This window comes from Lathamus discolor, chromosome Z (assembly GCF_037157495.1).
Source record: "Lathamus discolor isolate bLatDis1 chromosome Z, bLatDis1.hap1, whole genome shotgun sequence".
NCBI lineage: Eukaryota > Metazoa > Chordata > Aves > Psittaciformes > Psittacidae > Lathamus > Lathamus discolor.
In genome coordinates, this window is record NC_088909.1 from 109,702,842 (window position 1) to 109,729,966 (window position 27,125).

A 27,125-nucleotide genomic window follows, 5' to 3' on the forward strand; every position below is an offset into this window, starting at 1 on the left:
ATCTCAGAATGCTTCAGGAGAGCCCTGGCACTCAAGTCCAGCTACTATTGAGGTTCACTTCTGGCAAGCCCAACTTTTGCCTATAGGCAGTCGTTGTCCCAAAAAAGTGCAATTCCTTTTCCTACTTGGTCAAAGGAATCAGTATCACACCCATTTGCGGAGTGCATGCAGATGATTTCCTTTTGCAGCATTTGGGCCAATTCTGAGGCTGCAAATGGGGCAAAATTATTCCTACCGCAGTATCACATTCTGGGTGAAAATGTTCAGTGACCTTTGCATCCATCCCACGTTCCATCCCCCTCTTCCCTCGTTCATGGGCTCCATCAAAGCCTGCACAAGCTTTTTGGGTCCAAGGAGGACCCCAGTCCCTTTTTATTTTGCAAGGGTCTTCTTCAGGCTTGGCAAAGTGTCCATTGGTGTCCCCACCAGGTGGCATCACCCACTGGGTGTCATAGGATGAAGGGAAGAGGGTGCTGAGTGGTGTCATCCCTTCCTGCCCAGCCCCCATGATGAGTTTGGCTTGGTTTGGTGGTTGTTTTACGGACTTTTTGTGTTTGGTTGGTTGTTTTTGTGGGGGGGGTTTAGAGGGGAAAAAAAAAGTGTTTTTAATGATAAAACGCTGAAGAGCTGGTTTTCTCCCTTGCAAGGCTGCAGAGCGGGGCAATGTGTTCGAAGCAGGAACAGGAAGGAGAAGAGCTTCCTGCAGTGGTTTTTATCTTTCCCAGTAATCTGGGACCACAGAGCTTGTGCGGTTATCCCGACCTGCAAGGAATTTCCCAGCGTTCCCCAGGGATCCCAAAATACGCCTGGCTCCCCGGACACATCAGTGTTGGACTATCCCAGGCAGGACATGGGGGCTACTGGAGGGCATCCAGGCTGGGGGGAGCAGGATGGCTATGGGGATGGAGCCAGGTAGGATGTGGTGTGAGATGCAGGACACGCTTAGAGGTCTCAGGGCATCACAGAAGAGCTCCAGGGTTGAAAGGGTGCTTTTTGTCCCAGGGTCAAAGTCACCAGTGGGTTGCATTGTGGGTGGGCAAGGCTGGAGGTCCCTGTCAGTGCAGAGAAGGGGCATGGGATGCTCTCATTTGCGCTCTATTTCTCAATAGGTAGGAGTTCGTCTATCTTTGCTTTTTTATTTTAAGTATTTATTTAATACTATTTACTTAATAATATTTAAATTTATTTTAATAATTTATTAATAATAAATGTAACCATTTATTTAAGTGAAAACTCCAGAACAGGTAATTTGGTGACTCCGGGATGATAACCTGAGCTGCAAATAGCCATTCTCCTCTTCCATCACCACCCTGGGACTGGCTGGGTAATGCAAGGACAAACTCTGCAGACTCCCCCAGAGAGTCCGCAAAGACCCAACAAGATCTGGCTTCAGGTTGACTTCAGAGTCACAGACACAGTTGGGCAATTGCCTTATAGAAATGGGTGTAGAGAGGAATTAGTCATCACTGCTTGGTTAATGAGTGCCTCGGTTATTTTACAAGTCTTTTTCCTGCATATGCAAATGTATTTTTTTCCCCCTTTTGTAATGAAACATATAAATAGCTCTTGTCTTGGATCTTCTATGCATACGGTTGTGTCATGAAAGCAATCATCATGCCTTTGCCTGGCTTGTTTTAGCAGCTGCTTTACTTACCTTTGTTTCAAAAGAAATATCTCCCGTGTGTTGTCCGGGGCATGAGAGACAACTTTGGTGTGGTGGCTTTTATATCTCCCTGCCTCTGCAGAGTGCAGCTGCAGGTTGGAGCACTCGCAGCAGCAAACCCTTTTGTCTCAGGCAGTAGGAATAAACGGAGATGAAAAAGAAATAAGATGATTTATTTAGTCACTGGATTTCAAACATTGTGCAACCCGCCCTGGGAACACATGGTGTTGAGAACAAACTTGTCCTGTTCTTTAATTTCCCTGTACTCAATGTCTACCAGTTTTTAATGCCGAGGACAGGTCACTCGATAGAGAGAGGTCACAGTGACACAGAAGTCGCTACAGAGGCGGACAAGCAAATTCATGTGGGACATCTTGCTGGAAGCTCTGCAGCACTGCTGAGAGCCCAGGGAAGACCTCTTGGCTCTAAGTGCGATGCATGCTCTGGAGTCCCGTAGAAGGCTTCTTATTTGCTTCTCTGTGTTCCCCCTTTAAAAACACAGCCCCTTTGCCACACAATCCCAACACGCACGTACCCATTTTCATATCTTTGCCTTCAGGTAAAGCCCTTGTTTTTCTCCCCTGCTGGAGGACTGATGGGGAGTCAGCTACCTCCCTGCATGCTTCCTCCTGATGTTGTTCCATAAATCACGTCATTCGGATAATCCTTGGCCATGGCAACCGTCAGCTCCGGGGAAGGGTGACCTTTTAATGCCAAGACCAGGATGCCCTGATGTTCTTCTGTTCAGGCAGGGAGCCAGTCTCTACCTTAATTTCATGAGACCCCAGGGAACAGCCAGTCCATTAGGATGCCCCTGGCCAGACACCAGGTCTGTGGAAGTTACTGGAATCAACAGGGTAGGCAGGTCCACCTTGACCACCCTGCCATGGCCACCAGCATCCATTGCGTTTCCCCTTGCGTATCATTCAACCTCTTTGTTGCTGCTTTCATTCAATATTGGTTGTGCATATGGAGGAAAGCCCCTGTGTTTGTCTGAGGGGAAGGGCAGGGCACGGGGGACACTGTCCCTAGTGCAAGCCATGACAGTTATTGCAGGGGTTGGTGACATTTCTACAGTACCTGCTTTCTGGTGACTTTGCTTGTGTTGAAATTGCAGCCACTCTGCATGCATTGAGTAATCTCCCCACTGTTACTAAAGAGTCAGTCTGTCTGTCTTCCTCCCCACCACCCTGAGTTTCAGTTTCCTCCTAGTTCTCTCTCTAGACAGCCGTTGCCTCTCCCGGGGTGATGCGGTTTTGCTGATGCAGCCTGTTGTCTCTGTCCCTCCTGCAGAAGGATTTCACCATGCGGGAGGAGTTGCAGCAGCGGGACGTGGAGCGCTGGCTGGGGTTCATCACCTTCCTCTGCGAGGTCTTCGGCACCATGAGGAGCAGCACCGGAGAGCCCTTCCGAGTCCTTGTCTGCCCCATTTATACCTGCCTCAGGGAGGTAAATGCCTTCACAGTTTGTCTTTCTCCACCTGCGGGCCACGCTGTTGTGTTGCAGCAGTGAGGAGCCCATGATTCATAGATGTTTGCTTTATGATTCCTAGAGGTTTGCTTTGCCAGCATCAACACTTCTCACCCCAAAAGTACCTACATCCGCAGGGATGTGTGGCTTTTCCTGCGTATTGTATTTTTGCTAGTTAAAAGCATGTCCTCCAAGCAAGACCCCTTTGTCCAAGGGTTTGCAAAGCCCAACAGTTGAGATCTGCAAACTCGACGCTGGAGTTTGCAAATCCCAACATTGTGAAAATCCCCAATAAGAGGCTTAAAAGGCTTAAAAAGCTTCTTAAAAGCAGGTGAAGCCACCTGAACAGATGAGACAGACCCAAGGGGAGGAAAGAGGGGGGAGAGGTGAGGTCCCATGTGTCCTTACTCCCAATGTAGAGCAGCAGAAGCCCAGCTGTGCCACCAGGGTGGCAGAACCTGAGCTCCTGATGAGCTCATTTCAGACCCTGAACTCCCCATGGTTTGGGGTGGTAGCAGAAAACCTCGGTGTGGGCAAACAGAAAAGGCAACTGAAGCGTTAATGTTCAGCAGAGCAGGAGAGGGCTTTCCCCCATCCTGTTCTAAAGATGGTTTTGTCTCCTGCTGCTGTCTGTAGAAGGCTTTCTCAGAAAAATCTGCCTGGTTGCCCAGGGTTGGAGCTGTGAATCTCAAGTTGTCAGCAGTGCTTCTGTTGGGCCATAAATAACTTGCTGTAAAATAAGTTCTCCGCTAGACCTTGGGCAAGGGAAGGATAAAGAAACTGCCAGCGATGACTTTTTTACACGCATGGGAAGTTTCCTCTGAATGCAAACACATCATAAACATTTTGTCTTCACAGTAATATTGTGGGTAGGGTTCACAGACGGTGACTGTAGCAGTGAGAAAGAGTCCGGGCATCGTGATGAGGCACACATATCCACAGGAGGAGGTGGGAAAGGGATGCTAAGAATAGCCTAACTTCCCCAAAATCTCTGCCCACAGGGATATGTGTCACCTTATGGGGAAGATCTTGGCGTCTAGCAAAGTCCCCATTCCCATCCGCTTCCCATCACAGCCATGACACAGATTCTGCCAGTATTTTTCCTGTCTGCCCTCACCATGCCACCACAGCCCCTCTTGTCACCTTGCTGGTATGTGGGGGCACAGTGGTGGCCTAAAGGTGTGCAGAAGGACATGAACTTCACATATAAGGAATATTTTTTGCTACAGGACAGCTCCATAAAAAGCTTTTACTAATTATATCAAGGTGTCATGCGTAAATTTTGCTTCTTTAAGGTACAACTCTGTCCCTTAGCAGGACAGCTCTGTCCCTGTGGTGTCATTTGTCAGAGAAGACTCTTCCCTTACCTGACATGGGTGAGCCTGAGTCTTTGATCAACCATCACAGTGGTTAATCTGTGGTTGCTCACTCCACGGGGTTGTGACCTTGACTCTTGCCATTCCTCTTCCGTGGCTCTGGGATGGGGTTTTTGCCACTCTCAGCTAACTCTGAAACGCGGGGCCGAGCCAGGAGAACAGGACCACCTATTTATCAGCAGTGATAGGTGCCAGGCTCTGAGATGGTTGCCAGAGCCAAGCTCTAGGTGCAGCCAAAGTGGTGGTGGTGAGCTCTTCCAGCTGCCCCCAGGAGAGGACAGGGACATTTACACAGGCTGGCCCTGCTGAGTGCTCTGTGAGATGATGGAAGCTCCCTAATCACTCACAGTGCTCATTCTTTGGTGAGCTTCATGGGCTGGTGTCCCAGGGAAGGAGGGGGTGTCACTGTAGCCTATAAGGTTTGGAACCTCTGCTTGCATGAGGACAGGTTCATAAAGTACATTATGGTTCATAACGTGCACCATTATGGGGCTTTTCCCCTTCCTGCCAATCAGCACATACATCCCCATGTTCAGTCTCAGCCCCTCACCCCTAACTCATTCCCCTTGGGCATCCCTCAGCAAAACCCCTCTGTGCTGCCTACAGTCATAAATAGCTCCCCCTGCCTCCATCCACCGTCCTTTGATGATAAATCATTAGCAGAGGTGAGATAACATCTCTCCCTCTCCCTGTCCTTTCAGCTCCTCTGGCTTTTTAGTTTCTCTGTCTCTTTTTTCTTTTTCCCTTTTCCTTTATAGCTTGGGCAGGCTCAGCCAAAGGTCAGTGAGGGAGCAAGCAAGAGGAAGGGGAAAGTTGCCTGATGACTGAGGCAGGAATGTCTCTTCCCTTACCCCTGCAAAGCTTCCTCTCTCCAGCTCCTTTCCTTTCCCCCAGAAATAAAAGTTTATTAACACCATTAGTTGTGGAGCTGGGCCGCGTGAGAGGAAGCGAGGATGGCAGCAGGGACATGGGTGAGGAGGGGACGTGGCTGGGACACTGGGTGGTAATGCCAGTGTTATTTATTGGACGGGTTGGTTTTGTGGGTTGGGGAAAGCAAATCAAGAATCACAATTGCAGTTCATTTCAGGTGATGCTGGGGTTTGCTGGGTAATGGAACCGGCATTCATCGCCGTCCTCAGGGAAGTGGGCAGACCTCTGGATCTTTATGTCAGCCACGGCAACGGTTGTTTAATCACAGCAAAGGAAATTTGGGTCAGAGCTGCTCCCTCGCCTGGGCAGCATTTCTGGAGCCAAGGGAGTGGCTGTGCCCATTGGCACAGACATCGTCCACACCAAGGCCCCATCCCGGGGGGCTCTGCCACATCCTCCTCTGTGCCCATCACCTGGGCTGGAAAACAGGATGGGGGGAGAAGGAAGTGTCTCCCACCACATCCAACATGGTGACTGCGTCTGCTGTCTGCTGAATCAAAAAGTTCAATTTTGAGAAGCATCCTGAGGGTTTGGGGTGAGATTGTGCAGGCAGAGAGTGTCTTCACAACAAGGTCTGGTGGGGTCAATGTTGGGCTTTTAGGCAAAGAGATGGTTTGCCAAGGGAAGTAAAAGGTGGGTCCAGGTCTCGTTAAAATGGTTTGATGGAGCACGGTGAGTTTGGATGGTGGTTTGGATCAAAACATATTTTTCTGCTTGGAATAGAACGTTGTTTAGGTTGGAGAAGGGAAATAGATACCCAAGCTCAGCCCAACGATCAGGGTTGAAGACAGCTGGGGAAAAGGAGGGATTTTTGTGGCAACCAGAGGAGAGGCCTTCACAGATGAGAACAAGAGGGCTATTGCAGCCATCGAATCTGGGGAGCCTGGGAAAAGAATAACAAAGCAGAGAAGTTAAATAGAAATAAAAGAAAGAGCTTTCCTCCTATTCTTCCCTCGGTGCTTCGGGGAATGGAGGGCGAGCTGGAAGAGGGCGTTGTTCCCAGGGAAAGGCTTCCCCTGGGGATAGCTGTGCTGCAGCCAGGGAACCACGAGCTTGGCACTTGCCTGCTTCCAGCCTTCCTCGCATGGGACCAGTGGTGGCATCCTCCAGGACCACATTCCTCCATTAGTCTTTTATCTGGCTCGATGAAAGCACTTTCAGCAGTTTCAGGAAGTTCTCCTGGCTCCTGCTTGTGATGGTCTAAGCAAGAGGGATGTCCCGCTGTATTCTTCCAGCCCTAAAGCCCATGTGCTCCCAACTCTGGCCTCACTTTATTTCACAAAACCATGCCAAATTTGTCCCTGTACATCTCCTTCTGCCCCTCCAGGATGGTGGGGAGTCAACGTGCTGACATCCTTCTGCCTCAAAACCTCTGCCCCAGGCCCAAACAGAGGACTACACTCAGCACTGTTCCAACAATACTTCACATTGTATGTCCCCAAAAAGCAAGTAAAACCAAGGAGAGCAACCAAGGGACTTTGGTTCTCGCAGTCTGGCCACACTTACTCTTTTCTGTGGCCTTCAGCAGTCAGCAGAATGGAGAAAATGGGTGAAGACCAGGGACCAGCAAATGCCATTTGAACCATCTAAGGGGCAGGAGCACTCCAGAGCCCTGTGCCTGGTGCGGCAAGTGCCACATGGCTCCTAAGACATAGGGATAATGAATATTGTTTCCCATCTATTGTTCACTGGTTGTCACCACTTTTGCCTTCCGTAGCCATTTCCTAACCATGGCTGGAGCTGGTTGTTCTTCATCCAGCTCTGTGCTGCTCATGGATCTGTGTTTGTCAACAGCATTGGTATGGGCCAGCCCAGCTCACTGCCCTCCCTGCTTCATCCGCTGATGCTGCTGGTGAGGAGGAGCATTAGGGCTGGGTTCTGAAGGACCTAGCCCAGTTCTTTGCGATGGCTGAAGTCTGCAGGGAAGGAAGGGTCATATCCAGCTTGGGTCCATGGCTATGCTCTGCAGAAGCCACGACAGATGAGTGGTGTCAGGAGGTTTGGCTCCTCTTGCGTCTCGGTCTCATCCTGAGCGGATGTTGTTCGGATGCCAAGCCAGGAGGTGCCTCTGGGCCTGGGAGCTGCCACCTTCCTGCCAGCCTTGTGCCAGGAGGAGCCACTTCCAGCCGAGGTGGTTGGTGTCGAGTGCTGCTTTGGGTGCATCTCTTTACTTTGATGACACCATTCAGCAGTCAGACCCGGCTTTACAGCCAGGTAACCTGAGCAGTTGCCTACGGCAGTGCAGCGAGGAGGTGGAAAAACAGGCTTGTGGGACCTAGAGATGAAGAAGATGCCATGTGGCATTGTCACTGTGGTCCCCTTAGGGCACCTCACTGATTGGGGTCCCACAAGGGCAAGCAGCACAGTGTGGGCCCTGCCCCATCTTGCCCCCCATAATAACCCTATCCCACCCCTTACCCATGCCCCCGTGATCTTCTCTTGTGCAGGGCTTGTTTCCTGTTGAATGTTGAAGGTTCCTCTTGACTCTTTCCTCCAGCCCATGTAGGTCCCTCTGGATGGCAGCTCCTTGAGCACATTCAGTGATCCCCCCAGCTTGGTGTCATCTACTTCACAAGAGCATGGTCCCGCTTCCTCCACGTCATGGATAAAGATGGGGCAGGTCGTGGGATAGATGCCTCAGTACTCCACTGGCCTCCAGGTGGAGTAGCTACAAGCCTCTAAACCCAACCATCCAACCATTGTTTTTACCCATTTGGCTGTCCACCCACGACATCCTATCTTGGATGCAAGTGGCTGGATTACAGGGATGACAAGGAGTAGCGTTGCTGTGGCACTGTCCCAGTCTGAGCTCCCGTGGGTGCATAGGACAGGGCTTTTAAGGCAGGTTCAAAGCAAACCCCAGGGAGCATTTCATCACAGAGAGACTGATCAAACTGCAAAACCCCTTTGTGCAATTGTCTATGGGATCCATTCACGGAGATCCCTCCACCGTAAGGGGGTTACTGCTCCTGGGGCTGGGTGAGTACCCAGGGGGTATCACCCTGAGCATCACCACCCATGACGGAGATGTGGGCATTGACCTGACGTAAGACAGATGCTTTTATGGTTTCATTAACATCCCTGGGGATGGAGGGCAGCGCCTGGGAGCGGTGAATCAGCCCCACAGAGGCAGCAGGGAGCAGGCCCAGCAGGCTGGCAGCAGGCAGGACAGTTGCTGCTCTGCAGGAGTTGTCTCCTACCTCCAGTCTGGTTGGCAGAGACTGTCCCATTTCAGCATCGTTTAAAATCTTGGCACACTCCCATCGCTTCCCTGCCTTGGTAAACGCTGCTAACTGAAAGCCTCGGGGTGGTGGTGCAGGGAGGATAAATACTCCCTGTCTAATTGCCTTCCCCCTACGTCTGAGTCTGCGGTGCAGCGTGTAGACGGGTATCCACTCCCCTCCCTTCTCTTAGTGCCTGTTATCTCCTGGGGCCATGCTGTGTAATTTAGCAAAATATTCTAACACGGTAATTAACGTCTGAACTTCAAGAGGGCACTGCCTTTTCACTGTCTCCTTCAGAGGAAGAGAGAGGAAAACCTTCCAGTCAGATGAGCGAGGAGGGTGGTGCTGTTTGGAAAAGAAAATTCTATCTTTTAACATGGGGTGCTGCTATTTTTTTTTTATCACTTTCATTTTTAAAAAAGCATCAGCCTCTTGAGTCAAAAAAAAAAGGGGGGGGTGACACTATAATGAGATACTAGGATTTTTAAGATTATTCTAGTCAGGGAATGAGACAGATTTTTTCCTGTATTGAATAAGCAGGAAGGGGGCTGGATCCTGACCCTGTGCCACCCTTCCACCCAGGTAGCTCCATGAGGCCAGATCTGACCGGAGGAAATAAGTCCTTTATGAAGAAGAGGACTTACTTCCTCATAAAAGGCCCCTTCTGGTTCCCCCCATCTGGTTCTGCAAATATCAGTGCTTTGGTCTCCAATACGGCAGGACTGGGACAAACTGGGAAGTGGTTTGTAAGGGAAAAGAAGGAGGAGAGATGAGGGATGTGGGCGTGGGAGGGAAGGGATGCTGGAGAAGAAGGGAGAAAGAGGAGACAGAGGAACACAGAAAGGAGTGAGAAATGGGGAGAGCAAACAAGTGGGGAAATGTCACGGGAATCCAGAAGACCTGGAGGAGCTGGAATAAAAGTCTGGGATGTGGAGAAAGTGGGGTGATGTGGACGTTTGGATCCTTGGCACGAGGGAGCATGCAGGAGCAGGAGTCTGCAAAGAGCAGGGACAGGTCCATGTGTGTCTGTAAGAGCATGCTCCCAGCAGGGAGGGATGTCCCAGTGCCTCTGTGCCTTCTGTGCAATGAATAAATAAATAGCTGTGCAATACATAAATAAATAGCCATGCAGAAAAGCTCCCACATAGGCAACCCCCCCCCCCCCAATAGCTGTACTGGTAAAAACCCTCCTGCAAACACAGTTTGTATGGGAAAAAGGTAATTCCCTTCAACTGGCATTGATTTGGTCAAAGGGCAGAGTTAAGGTGAAGGAAGATAGGGTATTATTTGCAAGCACATGAGGACAGACCAAATCGAGGAGGGCTGCGTGATGCCTTTGAGCCCAGCTGCTCTATTGAGTATTCTGTGCGCAGGAACTTGTAATCTTGGAAAGCTACAGGACTCATTTGGCATATTTTAAATAGGGGAGGAGAAATGCCACCCTTATTTCCCTGGGACCCACGGAGAAGGCAGAGGAAGCAATGAGGGCAGATAAAGAAACGCGGCTAGATACCATCTCACAGGATGGTCCCTCCTCCTCGCGTGGCTTTGTTTTTCTCCTTCGCCCTCCGAACCAGGCATTGTTACTTCCCAAAAACCCCTTTCAATGGGATGTAAACACAACTATTTGCGTCCGCCGCCATGCGCTCTCGCCCTCGGCAGAGCCAGGAAAGCCGGGAGCGTCCGGCGAGCCAGGGTGGAGCCTGCCGCAATCAAGCGCGATGGTCCCGCCACTGCTTCTTTCCATGTTTTGTGTTTCCCCGGGACCCTTGGGATGAGATCACATCCTCCTCTCCCAGGGTTATTATGTCTTCAGCCGGGGCAGGATGAAGCCGGCCGTCTGGGTGGCTCGGTCTCCCTGTGTACACAGACTGGGTGGCTGTGTCCGTCTGTCTCACCCACCTTCAGGTCCTGAAGGTCCACCTCCAGCCAGGGGATGTGTAACCATCGGGCTACTGCGGGGTTGCAGTGTCTGGGTTGATGAGTGACCAGATTTTCTTCATCATTGTCTGCAGTAATTGCCTCTTAATGGTTTCCATCTTCGCAGGAATCCTTTCTGCTGTTCCAGATCTGGGGAGAGTCATGTTTCATGGTTTTCCTTGTCTACAATGGAAAGGAGTAGGAGGAGTTTCCCATGACTGGGTACAGGGTTTTGTTCCTCTGGCCTTAATTCAATTTGCTGTTAAGCGTCTCTGAGTTCCTCAGAAGTCTGACAAGGAGGATAACCAGTATTTTGGTTTGCTAGATGCAATAAACAAGTTAATCTCTTCTTGCCATCCTCCCAGGAAGCCCTGGTTGGGTAATAGAGGAACAGAAGTCTCCTCCTCAGCTGAGACCAGCACATCACTGTAAAACGAGTAGGTGCCACCAAACAAATTCCTTCAAGTTGTCCAAAATACTTCAGGGAAAGTGTCTCCTATGGACATAGCTCTTGATGCAGCCATGCTACTGCAAGCGACTCCAACCCAGAGCTCCTTCCCTGTTGTGCCACCTCCTCTGGGCAGCTGCTTGTGGGACCAGCAGTGACCCATGCTGGTGGCCTCTTCATAACAGAGCAGCTTGAGTTGCTGTCAGCATGTTCTCAACCAGGCTGAGACCAGTCCACCCAGGTCAGGGACCCCTCCATGAGATGCATGTGGCAGCTCGTGCATCTTCAGTGGGCTTGAAGGCATGAGCAGAAGGTGGCGCGGAGAGAAACACCACTGCTAATGGGTACAGCCCAACACAGACTGCCTCTCCCAGCTCAGCTGTGGTTTTGGACCCCAACAGATAAGGTTTTGGAGCAGAGCCTGTGCTTTACGCTTTCCCCAAAGGAAAAGGTTTTCCCCAAAACTTTGTGTTTGGGCAACCTCAGCATCAAATGGATGAGCAGAGAAGATGCCACTTATGCCTGTGGACTTCTAAAGGCCTTCTGTTTACAAGTGCTCACTTGGTTCTTCTCTAGGGAAAGGTCTCGCCTGAGTTCCCTCGCTCCCAGGGTATGCCCAGAAAGGAGCTCAGCACCCCTTTAGAGAGGTAGCACTGTCACACCTTGGTGTTTGCAGGATCAGCCCTGCTGACCCTCTGTTGTCCTAGTTTGAGGAGCTGATTCTTATAACAGGAGTGGATTGTAGAAATCCAGAAACTGGCCTTACTGGTGCAGTGCTTTGTAATTACTCATCCCACACACCCTCATTTGTACTTCGCGTTTTCCCCAGTCTGGCTTTTTTCACCACACCGTGCCTTGTGACAGTTGGAGAAGTGGAGCTGTACCAATGGCTTGTAGCTCATAGAAGTGTGTGACTGTCCCCATGCAGGGGAGCCAAGCAGTCCCATGGATCTTATCCGAGGCATCTTAAAGACGTGTGACAGTAGCTCGATAAGAGGCCACTGGAAGAGCAGAAAATGGCTATTGATGTTTTTCTGCAGAACGCCTGTGGAGTGCAGCAGAACTGGCTTGTTCTCCTGGGAGGATGCATCTAGCAGACCACAGGGCTTCCAGGAGGTTTTTGGGGCAGGAGTTCCCCAGCTGTGGTCTATTAGTCCACCAAGAGTGCCTGCAGAGCTATGTCAGCAGGAAGCACTTGTGTGGTTGTAGGGGATGATCATAGAATCATGGAATCCCAGACTGGGTTGGGTTGGAAGGGACCTTAAAGCTCATCCAGCTCCAACCCCTGCCACAGACAGGGACCCCTTCCACTGGAGCAGCTTGCTCCAAGCCCCTGTGTCCAACCTGGCCTTGAACACTGCCAGGGATGGGGCAGCCACAGCTTCTCTGGGCACCCTGTGCCAGCACCTCAGCACCCTCATTGTAGAATATTTCTTCTTTCTACCTAGTCTGAATCCCCCTTCCTTTAGTTTAAAACTGTCACGCCTTGTCCTGTCACCACAGGCCTGACTAAAAACTGTGCTATCTTTCTTACAAACCCCCTTATGCGGGGTCTCCATGATGACCCCAACCACAGAGCTGGAACAGAATTAACTTATTGATAACAAAGTCCACCATAGCCCTTCCCATGGGCTCCTCTGGTTAAAAACGGGTCTGGGAAGCACCATCTCTGCTGCACCCTTTCAAGTACAGCACATTCATTCTGCTTGAGCTCCAAGTGGCACAAGCAGCTGATATTTTTCCTTCTTCCTAATCAAAATATGTCTCCATTTTCACCCGTTACCCCATTTTACACCAGTGGTTGCTACACCTGGATGATGCGTTCACAACACATCAGTTGCTCTGTGGTTGTGGTCCACGCTCCCCATGGTGAGCACCAGCAGGCACCTCGTCATGACCTCCACATTAGATGAAAAGCATACTTGTGGGCAGGGACCGCAGAGCGGTTGTGAGGCTGGAGCTTCCTGCCCGAGGCTGTCTGGATGTCCATGCATGTTGCCATCTGGATGGATGAACCGGAGATGCCCGTCGGGGAGCCGGGGCAAGCGGCACGTGGGCTGTGGTCAGTCCAGCTTTCACCATGTCTCAAAAGACATCCCAACCTCTCCATGGCTCTGGGTGGATATTTTCAAGCTTTCTGTGCTTTCATACCAGAGTCATCACCAAAGCATCAGAAAACACTGCATGCTAAGAGGTAGTTTGTGGCAAGCGTTGCTTATATGTCATTTTGCAAGAGATATCATACACAATAATTAGTATTGTGCCTCGTAGGAGAGATATCGTTGCAGCTGGAAAGGGTAATGTATGCACTGGGCTGCTCCCACTCCATCTCCTGGGGAGAATTGCTGAAGAACACAATTAAACCTGTGTGGTTTGGTGATAAGGGATGGTGGGGCAGGTTCTCGGGTCCTGCTCGTGGTGCGAGCACCTCTGAGAGTACCAGGTAAGCACTTTTGCTGCTCAGCAGCCCAGATGATCTCAGAAAGCAGATAATAAACCCAAATTTTCATTGGTATGTGCATCCTGTCAGCTTAGCTCTCTGGTTTTCTCATGGAGGGCTCCACCAAGGACATGTGCTTCCATTGCTGTTCAAGAGGACCAAGCTGGTTCTCTCCACGATGAAGCACAGATGTACTTTTGGGCTTCTTTGCCCCCTCAACCTCTGTTGCGTGCCCACCCCATGGGGCTGATGATGCTTACCTCTGAAAAGATGTGAAGAGCAGGTTTTGGGAGGCCAGGGAAGACTGCTTCCAGTAGCATCCCACAGAAACCAGTTGCACTCAGGAGCCTCCTTGCAAGGCACTGCAGCTCCCCCACCACACGCAGCACATCCAGGAGCAGAACCTACCATTTATTTTGGGCTGGTTACGAAAATTCTTAGCACCCAGAGCCCAGATGGGCAGCTGGCCTCACAGAGGACCTTGGCCAGTGCTCCATCTCTCAGCAGGACACTTAAGTTTGGAAGAGGAGCCCAGTATCTTCCACCAGCGTGCAAAGCTGCTAGTCCAGCACTAGAAACAAAAGTGAGAAACCTTTCGCAACCGAGGCTGGGTATTATATGACTGGCCGGGCAGATTCTGGCATGCAGCCTCCTCTCTTAGGAAATCAAGCAGACTCTTTGTCTGCTTTCCAGCAGGAACTGCTGCTTTCATTGCCCGGCTTCGCCCGATACGGGGGAAACCGGCTGGAGAGCAAAGGGAAGTTTTTCTCGCAGACAGCCCCGGCCCCAGGGGATGATTACAGGTTAAACCAAGAAGCGTGTGAGTCTCAGCTCACCTGCCCTGCTGTCTGCCCCACACTCCCTCGTCCACCTTCATCAGCCAGGTTGGACCATGTGGGAACCTGGTGGAGAGGGATGGGATGGTGGGATTTGGGTAGATGCGCACAGCAGGGAGGAGCGGTTATAAATAGTTAAATAATAATTCCAGTGTGGGAGTGCTGAGGTAAATGGGTATAGCATGTTTACGTTAAAACTATTTTAAGTAAATATGAATTAGATTGCAAAGGATGGATGCAATTGCTTGAGTTCAGGTTTATGGTCACACAAGTGCTGGCACTTCAGGACTGTGATTTCCCTGGAGGTCTAGAAGTGTTTCCACCATTTTTCAGGTTGGATATAAAGAAGAAGCTCCTCCCTGTGAAGCTGGTGAGGCGCTGGCACAGGGTGCCCATAGAAGTGGTAAATGCTCCATCCCTGGCAGTGTTCAAGCCAGGCTGGGCAGAGCCCTGGGCAACATGGTCTAGTGTGAGATGTCCCTGCCCGTGGCAGGGGGTTGGAACTGGACGAGCTTTAAGGTCCCTTCCAACCCAAACCAGGCTGGGATGCTGTGACTGATTTTTTCTTGGAGTGTCATCAGGGCCAACATGGGGGTCAAACAGCTTTGGGAAACACTGTGCTCTTGCTGATGCAACCAGCCCACACTTTGGGGTGCCTGGTGCTCGCATGGGGCAGCTGTTGGTAGGGATGAAGCATCCTTTGAGAAATCCATGCAAAACGTCATTGGTGGTTGAGGACGTCGGTGGCAGAACCCCATGCAGCACAGCCCTTGCAGTGCTGCCCTTGCTATCTGCCTTCAGCAGTGCCCATGCCAAGCTAGTGAGGGCAAACTGAGCTCCTGGATCTCCTTCTGTCCCAGCATGCAGGGGTCAGCAGCAGATAGATGGTGCCTGCACCCTGTGGAAGCTCCAGAGACCCCCTCCAGCATGCTGGAAACATAGTTATGATCAGGAACATGCAAAGAATGTTCATGTAGGTGTGAACTTGGGGCTCTGATTCCTAGAGCACCAGCAGATCTACCTGTTGGGCCCTGCTCTGTTGCACAGGGCTGTGCCTGGGTTTGGTGGGCAGGCTGTGGGTTAGTGTTAGTGGGTTAGTGTTAGTGTTAGTGTGTTAATGTTAGTGTTAGTGTTAGGCAGAGGTTGAACTGTGGCCCTTGGGACTGGTACCTCTTGGTGCCTTGATGGAGCAGTGGAGCACGTGGTGCTTGGATGGATGAGATGGGACACATGGTACCTTGATGGAGCAGTGGAGCCCATAGTGCTTGGATGCATGAGATGGGACACATGGTGCCTGGATGGATGAGGTGGATTATGTGATGGACAAGATGGAACACATGCATTCTCCTTGTTCAGCCAGGTCACATCAGATGAGGTCCAGGAGGGCAGTGTGAAGGTAGAGGGTGCCTGCCCAACTCTGGGGACAAGATATGATCTCTGTTTCATTGACTGTTCCTCATTAGCCAAATACCCAGTCACTTGACAGTGACATATTCATCCTCAAAAACACCTTGTAAGGTAGGGAGGCATGTCCCAGCAGTGCAGGTGGGAAGCTGGGGCACGGAAAGCTCAAGTGAAGTTGCAGCCTTTCCCTGGCACATATCCCCAGCATGGTCATCAAGGGGACCATGGCAGAGGAAAGGCTGGAGTCAGGCCACCATAGGTCTTTCCTAACAAGTCCTAACTCCACTTTTGTAGCTTTAATTTTCATGTTATGTTCTTAAGAATACCAAAAATAGGAAAGGTGAATAAATATTTAATTCGCAGCCCTGCTTCATGCCATGTTCACGAGCTACATAACCCAGGGATGAATTTCTGGGCTAATGCCTGTTTATATTTCATAGAATCAGCTAGATTGGAAAATACCTTGAAGATCATCAAGTTCAGTCTTTGTCCTTCAGTGATTTCTTTTTTTTTCCCTTGTTGGGTTTAAAATAATCTCACCGTTTTTTGCTAGGAATCTGCGAACTCTTTGTGAGAACTTATCTCAGAGCATGTGCCTTGGGCTTAACTAATATTTTCCAAACAATTCAGCAGAAAGATAAACTGGAGGGGGCTGAGGGGCAGAGCTGTTGCATCTGCAAAACGCTGGCTGAACCTTTGGCTAGTGTGAGATAAAAAACAATGGACTGCATGTTCATCGCTGTGGTATAAACATCTTCTAAGCAAACACACCGCTTTCTGTTGGAAACAGAGGAGGGGGAAGACAAAACCTTGAGATCGAAGATAATTCCTAGAATTACCTATTTTTTTCCTTTGCTGTTTTCCAGCAGTTATGCAGCTGGTAAACAAGTAGGTGTTTATTTGTAAAGGAAACGAAACACGAACGAATGGAGATAAGGCTGAGAATCAGAATTGTGATTTTAACTAAAGGCGGTGGAGCACATTTGAGCAATTTTTATATGGGCAGTTTTAATTAATTCATCCACTTTTCCAGAGTTTGCTTTGCCCTGATGAATTTCAGATACTGATGAAGCCAGCGTTCACAGTTTTTCTCCTTTTTCCCTGTGTTTAGTGCATGCATTCATCCCTCCACTGCACACAAGGTTGTTGCTTAAACAGGGCCAGCAGCGGTTGTTCAGCCCAAGGTTATGGAATGGTTGTGGCTGTAGCTTCAGATGTTGACAGCACTTGGAATTTTATCAGCCATCTCATGGCACAGTGTTTTTCATAACGCTCCATCTCACTTCGTTGGCTGATGGAGAATAACAGTGTTTTGTCTACTTGAAAAACAGAACAGCGGTGGTTTCTCTTGTTTTTAGCAAAATACTCACAGTAGCAATTTCGTGTGTGAATGACACAGTCGTAAAGTTGAAAACAAAGAAAAAAACATGTATATTTGACACAGTTTTGTGGGTCCTTACCATGGTTCCAGTGTTTCTGGAATGCTGATTTCCTGCACTTTGCCATTGCCTGGTACAGCCATTGACCCTCACTGAATACCCTGAGTCTGAACAAAGAGGGGTAAGCATCAGCCTTTCCATGCACAGCAACATTCTGGGTCTCTCCTAAAAGCTGCTTGAATACCAGCTAATGTTTGTAATGGAAAGTTCATAGGGAGGAGAGCAGGGTTTGAGTTGGTGCACCTAAGACGCTATAGTTTCAGTGCAACCCATTGCACTTACACCACTATGTAATCAGTCTGGAAGGAGACGTATTAATTACGGTGTATTGGATGTCATGCTTTCCCATCAGGTAATTTTGTGGCTGTTGGAAGTGTCCCTAAGGGAATGGAGAGGTTCGGTGGTGGGTGGCTGCCTTTTGGGCAGAGCCCTTCCCTTCCAAACAGGGCTGTGCAGCTCGAGTGTTGTCATCTGATGGTTGTATTTAGTCGCTGTGTATGTGAAACAAGTGCATTTTCTCATCGCCTGCATGGGATAAAAAAAGCAGTGTAACCTAAATAAAATTTATTTTGGAAGTTGTTCATCCAAATTCTCTCTATTCTGCCCCACTTGGCCCCTCTCAGCAGTGGATACTCAGGTGATAACCCTTCACCCTGCATTTTGTCACTGTTTATCTTATTCTGTTGATAATATCTTTCCTCCCCTCTTTCTGATTTTCTGTCCTTTCCTCCTGGAAGCAGCAAAAGCCAAACTGGACGAAGAGATGGAAGGAAGGTCATAAGGGAGAAGGAGCAGGAGGTTGTGCATTTCTCACCACCTTTTTCTCCTCTCTTTTGCAGTTGTTGCAGTCTCAGGATGTGAAGGAAGATGCTGTGCTTTGCTGCTCCATGGAGGTAGGCAAGCATCTGCACTACCAACTCCAGTCCTCACTGCTTTGCCCCTTTTGTCCTTGGCTACACACATACCAAGCAGCATGCTTCCAAACCCGAACAGCCCCTGTTGCCACTTTGCCTTATAGAATCCCAGACTGGTTTGGGTTGGAAGGGACCTTAAAGCTCATCTGTTCCAACCCCCTGCCATGGGCAGGGACCCCTTCCACTGGAGCAGCTTGCTCCAAGCCCCTGTGTCCAACCTGGCCTTGAGCACTGCCAGGATGGGGAAGCCACAGCTTCTCTGGGTACCCTGTGCCAGTGCCTCACTGCCCTTATTGTTAAAACATTTCTTCCTGCTACCTAATCTGAATCTCCCCTCCTTTAGTTTAAAACCATCACCCTTTGTCCTGTCACAACAGACCCTACTAAAAACTCTGCCCCATCTTTCTTCTAAGCCTCCTTTAAGTATTGAAAGGCCACAATAAGGTCTGCCTGGAGTCTTCTCCAGGCTGCCCCAGCCCAGCTCTCTCAGCCTGGCTCCGGAGCAGAGCTGCTCCAGCCCTCGCAGCATCTCCGTGGCCTCCTCTGGACCCCCTCCAACAGGTCCATGTCTTTCCTCTGCTGAGGGTTCCAGAGCTGGATGCAGGACTGCAGGGGGGTCTCATCAAGGCAGATAAGAGGTATCACCATGAGATAAGAAAGGCCCTTCAGGCTGTGTCACTGGACTTCTGATGCATGCAAATGGATGCAAAAAAGTTTGGTAGCTGGGCTCTCATCACAAAATTACATCATCCTCATTCCTTCATACCTCACCCCCCATTTATCTTTTTAAGCACAAAAACACTTGTATTTGAGCAAAACCTAGTCACATGGAGAGGTTTGCTGTGCTCAGCAGCAGCTTTGCAGGGAGATGCTGGTACAAATATAGCTGAGATTCGTTAGTTTTGCTTTTGGGAAGTGATTGGTCCATGGGGATGGATGCTTTCCTAGCAAAGAGTGGTTTAATTGCAGTCTGAATGGTTGAAATTCAGCAAAGCAACAGGCAACCGAGGAGAGTTTGATTATTTAATGTCAGGGCTTTGGGGAGCAATGTGTACAAACCTCGTGAGCCTTTTGTGATGGTGGACTCATTGCTGTCCACACCATCCTCGGACCTACTCCTCTGTGGGACCACCTGGAACTTGTGCTGCTCCATAGAGGCTCTCCAAGGAGTAATTGTCTTAAAAAGCCCTCAGAGAAGCAGCATGACGGATATAAATGCAGATCTCGCAGGGCAGGATTTGTTATGCATACAGGAGGGCTCTGCTTATTCCGATTAATGACTGGGAGTCACTGACAGCTGTGAATCAGCGTGTAAATGAAGGGCCAGGTAAAAGGCAGGAATACCACATCACAGCCTGCACTTTGTTTTGACAATAGCTTGATTTTTAGGTGGGATTTCTTTCTTTCCAAAGGTAATCCCGTGTTGCTGCCTTTGAAGTCAGTGGGAGCTGAGCCATTCACTCCTCCAGCAGCCCGGCAAGGATGCTTTTGAAAACCTCACCCTTCATGTTCAGCTCTTGGAGCCTGCTGACGGGTGGTTTTGGTTTTCAAAAGCCATGATGCCTTTAACCTTGCTTGTTTGCCCTGCCACAGCGAGCAGGGGAGAATTGGAGGGATGGAAGGCGCCTGTAGGAGCTGGTGGGGTGCTTTAATATGATAGAATCATAGAGTATCTCAATGTGGAAGGGACCCCTAAGGATCACTATGCCATGGCTGACCCCTTCTTCTCCTGACAGCTGCAGAGCAGCGGCCGTCTGCTGGAGGAGCAGCTGCCCGAGATGATGACGGAGCTGTTGGCGATAGCTCGTGACAAGATGCTGTGTCCCTCCGAGTCCATGCTGACGCGGTCCCTGCTGCTGGAGGTCATTGAGCTGCACGCCAACAACTGGAACCCGCTGACTCCCACCATCACGCAGTACTACAACAAGACCATCCAAAAACTGACGGCTTGAGGGGAGAGGGCAAGATGGGGTGGGAAGGGACGAGAAGAAGATGTGCGCCTCGACGGGATGTGTCAAGAGCTTTTCCGATTTAAATCCCCCAGCAGACCAAACCCCAGCATGCTTGAGAATACGTTTGTGGGGTGGGGAGGGAGAAGCATGTTTCTTTTTTGGCTGCGTCGCCAAGTGCCACCCCTCTTCCCTGCCGTGGTTTTGTTTTAGGGGTTTCTTTTCCTGAACTCATTGCTCAAGCAGCAGCAGCGCATCCCGCCGGGTTATTGTTTGGCTTTCGAAAGAAGACAGAGAATTTGAAGGGAAAAAAATGAATCCAAGTGGGGGCTAGTATTGTTTTCACGCCGTCCTCCTGCCTTGCCCCGCCAACTGGCAGGAGACAGCAGGCAGCAGATGTCTCGGGAGGACAAAGCCAGACACACACTACACCAGACGCTCATAATTGATGGCTTTTGTCGAGTGGGGCTTGCGTTAGGTTTTCTCTCCCCCCCACCCTCCCCTCCTCTTGTCTTTGACTTTCTGTGTGTGTTTGTGTGTGTCCCCTCCACTCGCCACCCCTTTGAAAGCAGATCAGAGAGCGGGATGACTTTCTCATTTGCACTGGGTTTTCTTTCTCTCAAGTGTTTGTATTTTCCTCCTATTTCACTGTATCGTCGCACGGACAGTTGCAAGCAGCTCGGGGGTGAGGAAAAGCAATGCCTTCCCGTGAGCTGAATGACGGGTTACCTGAAGATGCTGAAGCAAAAGGAGTGTTTTAAAGGGATCAGAAGTAACGTACCCACCGTCATCTTGCCAGTAACCTCCTCGATGGATTGAGAAACGTGTCCCTTGAGCTGTGAGCTCTGGGACACAGGGGATTCCGCGGCTCTTGCTGCTCAAGTCGCCATTATCCCTCAGCCACTATAACCCTTCTTTTTTTCTGTAGTAACTTTTTTTGTTTCCATTGAAGGAGTGCTTTATTGTAATTACTGTTATGGTTGTAATTATACATTTAAATCCAGGCCTGTTATAGTTGGGCCTAATAACGTACGGGGCGAGGGAGAAATGAAGGTTTGATGTTCTTTTGGAGACTGCATAGAGAAGACAAGCAGCGTATGGCAAAAAGGAGGGAAAAAAAGGAAAAGGAAAACATAGGAAAAGCCAAAAATAGAGGTTTTGAGGCTGGCTTCTAACTAGCTGAATTTGCTATCCAGTGTTTCTAGGTGTGCGGTGTACAGGAGTGGCTCTGTCCTGTGTTTAGTGTAAGTAGCACCATGTCATTGAGGGTTGGGTGATGTATTTGGAGAGGGAGAGTTTGCTCTGGGATCAGTGTGTGGCTCCATGCTGGAGCATCCTGAGAGAGAGGGTGGCTGCAGGGGGTGATGGAGAGATGCTGCTTGGTGTGGAAATGCCCAGAGGGCAAGGAGGCTGGCAGGGAGGAATGCCACACAGTTGCATCACACCCCAGAGCATGATCAAGACTTGGTGGTCTCCTTGTTTGCTTGTCTAGTAATGTTTTGACTTACCAAATCACTTCAGGTGCTTATTTTGGTGAAGCCTAATGGGGATGTGAGCTGCACCATCCCATCTGCGCAGTGGAATGGGAGCTGGAGAAGACATGATGTTGGCAGCCCATCCTGTTTTCTTCTCACTATTTCCTTTCCTTTCCTTTCTTGGTGATAAGAAGAGAATTTACGCCACCACGCCAGCACACATGGACCCTGGACCAGGCAGCCTGGGTCTGAACTCAGCAGCTCAAACCCCTTTTTTCAAGCAAGATGTTGAATTTCTGATGGTTTGTAGAGAAGAGAGATTTCACCCTGACCTCTCTGGATGTGCAGTATGTTCTCGGGTGCCTTATGAATGTGTTGGTCTGTCTGTGATGGGGAGGAAGCTTTCGCTGCAACATTTAAAGGGCAGAAATTTCCAGCAGACAAAACATTGCAGGAGGCAAGAGACCTGCTGCTGTAGTTCGATATTATTTGAATATTCATCTGTTTGTCTGCAGATGCGGTTTCAAATCCGCATATGCAGCAAGAGGAACGAGCTGGAAACAGCAGATTCAGTTCTCCAGTCTACCCAGAAAGCAGCAAAATGACTGCTGGAATGCCCTGGAACTGTCTGGAAAAACTGATTTCTACTTCGTGGATTCAAGCCTGGGATCTTCACATGGTGATGGCGCCTTGCGTTGGGTCAACTTTGTTATTAGCAATGGGGTTTGATAGTGTTAATGAGCAGCTGATTAAGGCAGCAAAGCCCGTCAGTATTATAAGGCTCAGGGTTGCTCCCATTGCTTTTGGCTTTTCCTGTTCCTTGGTTTCTCGGGGAGCAGATGTGAAGGGGATATAAAACCCATCGCAGCGCACCCAGGCACAGCATTGGTCTTCTGGGAGAAGACCTGAAAACCACTTCTGTCTTCTTGTTGTTTTTAAAGAACAGAAAGTCCCTAAACCAGGGGACAGCCTGATGAGTTGGGGTGCCAGGGATCCTCCCTACAGTGATCCAGGTCACTGCTCTGGCCTCTGCCACTTATCCCTTTCCCGGACAATTGGGGATTTTGCTTCAAGAATCTTGTATTTTCACCCATCAGCGCAGCAGGAGGCATTCAGCCGCAAAGTGTAAGCCACATGGCCGTATTTCTGCTTAAGCATTACCCTATCCCTACCAGCTGTGAAGGTTTATTCACTTTTCCCATTGGGGTGCAATCCTGCAACCCCCCAATAACCAGGCTTGCCCAAGGCTTTCCCCTCCAACACTGGGGTTTCTCCCACTGAAGAACTTCTATGTGAAATGCGTTGTTTTTTAATGTCTTGCCATTTATCTCTGCTATTAACGTACATTCATGCAGCCATTAACTGCTTTGGTACATCGGTCACTCTGTTAATGTGTGAGAGTCAAAATGTTGACCAGAATGTTGGGTTTTTCTTCCCATAATTATGTGCTGCCAATGTTACCTTGCTGAAGTCCGTTAGGACGGAGCTGGCAGGCACGTGGCATCATTAACCATAGAACCATGCTGGGAAAAGAGGTGCCACAAGTTCATTTGATAGGGCAGGACGGGGAGCAGCACTGGGAAGGTTTTGGGATTCCTGGTGATGTCATTGAGTATTTACTTCTCTTTTTTGGCTTTCTTCAGAAACAGTCACCAAAGAGTGTGTTTCACTGAATCCCAGGCTGGTTCGGGTTGGAAGGGACCTTAACGTTCTAACCCCCCTGCCACTGGCAGGGACACCTTCCACTAGACCAGATTGTGAAGGCGCAAAGCGACTGGCTATGTCTCCCTGAATTAGACAGGTTTTGTCTTCACTGCTCAATAGGAGTGTCCGTGTGGGGATTTAGTGTGTTGTCCCCATGTGGCTACATCAGCAAAGGGGAAAATAACCTCCTCAGGCCAAATGTGTGTGTGGCCAAACCTCGGGCTAGTGTAAAGGTGAGTGTCTGAAGCATCTGCAGAGGAGCGATGCTCTGCACCACCACCGTGCTGGTCCCCCTCGGATGCAGAGCAGCTTTGCCAGCTCCCTGCCAGACTCCACAGCATCCAATTCACCTCATTCCCAGTGAAATCATTTCCAAATTGAAGGTTTTTGCTACCCACAAAGTGACTTGCTCCGTTCTCTCCCATGAGGGGTTTCACCCCTGCTTGGAGAAGTCTCATGTCTATGGAGGTGAAATGAAAATGGGGGGAAAAAAAGGAAAACTAGGCAATTTGCTTGGTTCCTCTGTTCCCCTGATGGAGACTAATTAGTGTCTATTCTTGTCATGATTGATGGCTCTGAAGGAAAACTTGTCAGAATAACTTATGATTTATTTTCATGCTTATTTTTATAACATCCCTCACTTGGAAGCCTCCCAAAAATCTTAAATATGATTTTATTTTACTTTATTTCTCCGCTAGGTATTTTATGGCTTTACACTAATTTTGCTCTTCTTGGTGTTAGCTATTAGCCAGTCCCAGTGACACTTTCAGTATTTTTTCAGGAGGAACGACACTAAGGGTTGCAAAGTCCACTGTGGATAACCAAGGGAGCTGCGGTGCCCTGCAGAACACAGAGTTAATGCTAGCAGTTCATTATTATTATTTTTTAAATGTATTTATTTGCATTTGAAAAAGCGACATTTTTAATTTAATCCTATTTGTTAAACTGAGCGCTTTTAAGAAAACAAAAAGATGAAAAAATGTTTTGGGGAGAATAAAGGCTAGGTATTCATACTAGAGAAAACACAAAGTTGTTGTTTTCAGATTCCAGAGACTGTTACAACAAGGGAGCTAATAATTCTTTGTGGCAATTCAGTCTTTGTTTATAGAACATCCAGACCCACTGTATGCTATAAAATGGATCATCAAGTAATAAATGTTTAAAGCTTGACATCTTCCCATCTCTTTCTGGGTGTGCGCTATCGCTTGTGCTGGTCTGGGAGAGACCCTCCTTTTGTTTATGATGGAAGAAGGGGAAGATATGGAGGGCAAGAACATCCCTAACAAAACATCCCACTCTCTGCTTGGAAATGTGGCAAAGGGACTGCGCCTTCTGTCCTGGTGCCAGGTCGGATCCTTCACAGTGATATGGCTCCGGTTGAGTTTATCCCTCTACCCCTTTCTTATGGGGTGAGAATGAAGCCCATGGGAGTGGTGCAAAGGGCTCAGAAGTCCTTAGGTGATGGATTAGGCCCCTCTCTTGTCTCTGCCTCCACAGCCACCTACTCCCTGGCCTCTGTCCCAAGGGAATTGCCCAGCCACCTCTTTGTGTCCAACCTCAGCTGGACCTGGAGGTCTGCTTGAGGACCCCACATGTACCACATCCACTTCACCCAGTGCTGCAGCACACAGCAGCAGTGAGGGCTCACAAACCACTTCTGCTTCTAGCACAGTCACAGAATTGGGTTGGAAGGGCCCTTAAAGCTCCTCCAGCTCCAACCCCTGCCACGGGCAGGGACCCCTTCCACTGGAGCAGCTTGCTCCAAGCCTCTGTGTCCAACCTGGCCTTGAGCACTGCCAGGGATGGGGCATCCAACCTTTTGCAACATGTTTGGGAAAGCAGTTTTTCATAGAAGTCAGCTCTGGAAAACCCTTCTCTAAGCCGAGCCAATTCATTTTTGGCTAACTGGAATGCATGCATTGGCTCGGGAGGCCGCGCAGGTCACAGGAGGTGAGCGTTGTGCCCCTGTGTTACTGGGCTGTGGCCAGCGGCTTGGAGGTGAAACAGTTCCTGCTTTTGAAGAAACGCTGTTGTGAAACGCTGTACGTGACCGTGTGTGTGCTGGGACCCCGGCCGACCTGCAGCATGAAGGCTCACAGGAGGTGGTAGAAGGTGGGGCTGAGGCAGAGGGATCCCTCCTGGCTGGGGGCTCCGCTCATCGCTGTGAGCCCATGAGTAAATCAATGAGAGGCAGTGCAAGTGACCCAGTGGTCCAGGCAACCCCGTATCTGCTTAGGGAGAGAGCCTTGGGTTTATTAAATGCTTCCTGACTTATGCTGCTAGCTTTCAGGATCATCTCCTCTTGCATCTCCTAGGATCTACTTACTAACCTTACAGTCCATGGAAAGCATTTTATATGAGCTTAACTCAATTTTCCCAAAGAGCTCATTTTTTTCCGCCCTTTTGCCTGCATTTAAGGTCTCAGCCATCACAGGCAACATCCACACTAGTAAATTAGACATAGCCAAGGTCAGGTGGTGGAGAGTGACCCATGTCCTTCATGGAGCCAAGCTGGTCCATGATGTTTGCTTCCCTTTTTCACAACCCCTTGTGCTTTATTCGCCCCCAAAACCCGTTTCTGCTGCAGGTCCCTAGAGCAGCACGCCCAGAGTGGGTCTCACACGCGGGACAGCAGTGTCCCCACACCTCATCTCAGTGCTGACACAGAAGGTCAACGACATGATGTACCGGGCAGTGTTTGTTGTGATGTGGGGCTCCATCTGCTCCGTCCTTCTGCCCCACAGCAGGACCAAACACACCAGCACCCTTCCTGAGGGAGTTTTCCAACCTGATCGTAAAACCTGTAGTGATGGAGGGCAGATTTCCCATTGCCTCCCCAAATTGCCTTGTGATGGACCACGGGCTCATTCCTGGCTATTTGCGTAAGCTGTAAACCCCCTGTTCAGTCCTTTGGGCAATCACCAGATGTTGCTTTGGGTTATTTTGATGATAGCACAGGGAAAAACAATGGGCTGGTCCATGCCATCTGCCACTGAAAAGCTGACCCAGTAGGAGCTGGGTTTATCATGGTACTTCTAATGACTCTCCTGTGTCCTTCCCATGATTCCTGTTGCTGCTTCAAGTGGGTGGAAGTTTTGCAGCAAGCGAGACAAATCACTGCTAGTAAATGAGGGATGAAACCATCCATATCTCCTCCAAAGCCACCCTTTCCAAGGATCCATCTCTAAATGTCCCCATCAGCCTCCCTAACAAGGCCCTACAGCTCCAGGGTGTGTTGGGACTGGAGTGTGGTTTGTTCCATCAAGGCATCTGGACCAGCTCAGGCAGAGCTTATCAACAGTGGAGTTGGGATTGGAGCAGCCAAGAGAGGGGACGTTCCCTGGGACCACTGAGATGTTAAATGAGAAAGCAGCCTGCAGCGAACACAAGGTTCTGGAGCAGATGGATGGGCACTGCTCAGATCTGAAGCTTTCAAGGTGCAGGAGCATCCCTGTGAATTCCTTGTGGCTGCCAAAACCCCAGACAACAGCAAATAAAGCAACCCCATGAATCAAAGTTTCCTCGGCCTTCCTAAAACACAGCAAACCTGCAGATAGAGGTTGTTCTCCTCTTCCAGCAGCATTATATCTAATACTGGATACTAAAAGGAGTTATTAAATGCTCGTGCTGTTGGCGAAGTGGGTAACAAAGATGAATCCTAAGTGACAAAGCACATTCACACATACTGTAGCAGCATTGCTGCTGTGTTTTGCAAGCTGATCTGTAGCTGAAGCAATTATTGCTTGGGGTGCAGAACGAGCAACAATATTAAAGCAATAATGCACATTATAAAATTGTATAGGATCATACAGTCATACCAGGTTGGAAGAGACCTCAAGAATCATTTGGTCCAACCTTTCTAGGCACAGCATGACCTGCACCAGATACCCCAGCACCCAGTCCAGCCCAGTCTTAACAGTGTCCAACTTCAGG

The 27,125-nt window shown here is 49.5% G+C and overlaps 1 protein-coding gene across 4 annotated transcripts in view; it reads left to right on the plus strand.

The window, feature by feature from the left end:
* Positions 1–24,362, plus strand: part of CTIF (cap binding complex dependent translation initiation factor) — a 154,396-nt gene extending 130,034 nt beyond the window's left edge. For 3 of the 4 annotated variants that reach the window (XM_065662903.1, XM_065662905.1, XM_065662907.1), the window contains exons 10-12: positions 2,957–3,112; positions 17,990–18,043; positions 19,801–24,362. In XM_065662903.1, coding sequence (XP_065518975.1) covers positions 2,957–3,112; positions 17,990–18,043; positions 19,801–20,016 — 426 coding nt within the window. In that variant the 3' untranslated portion in view covers positions 20,017–24,362. Of the gene's footprint in view, positions 1–2,956; positions 3,113–4,134; positions 4,342–17,989; positions 18,044–19,800 lie in introns of those variants that run through there. The other variant, XM_065662906.1, reaches the window with a different exon arrangement.
* The last annotated feature ends 2,763 nt before the right edge of the window (positions 24,363–27,125 follow it).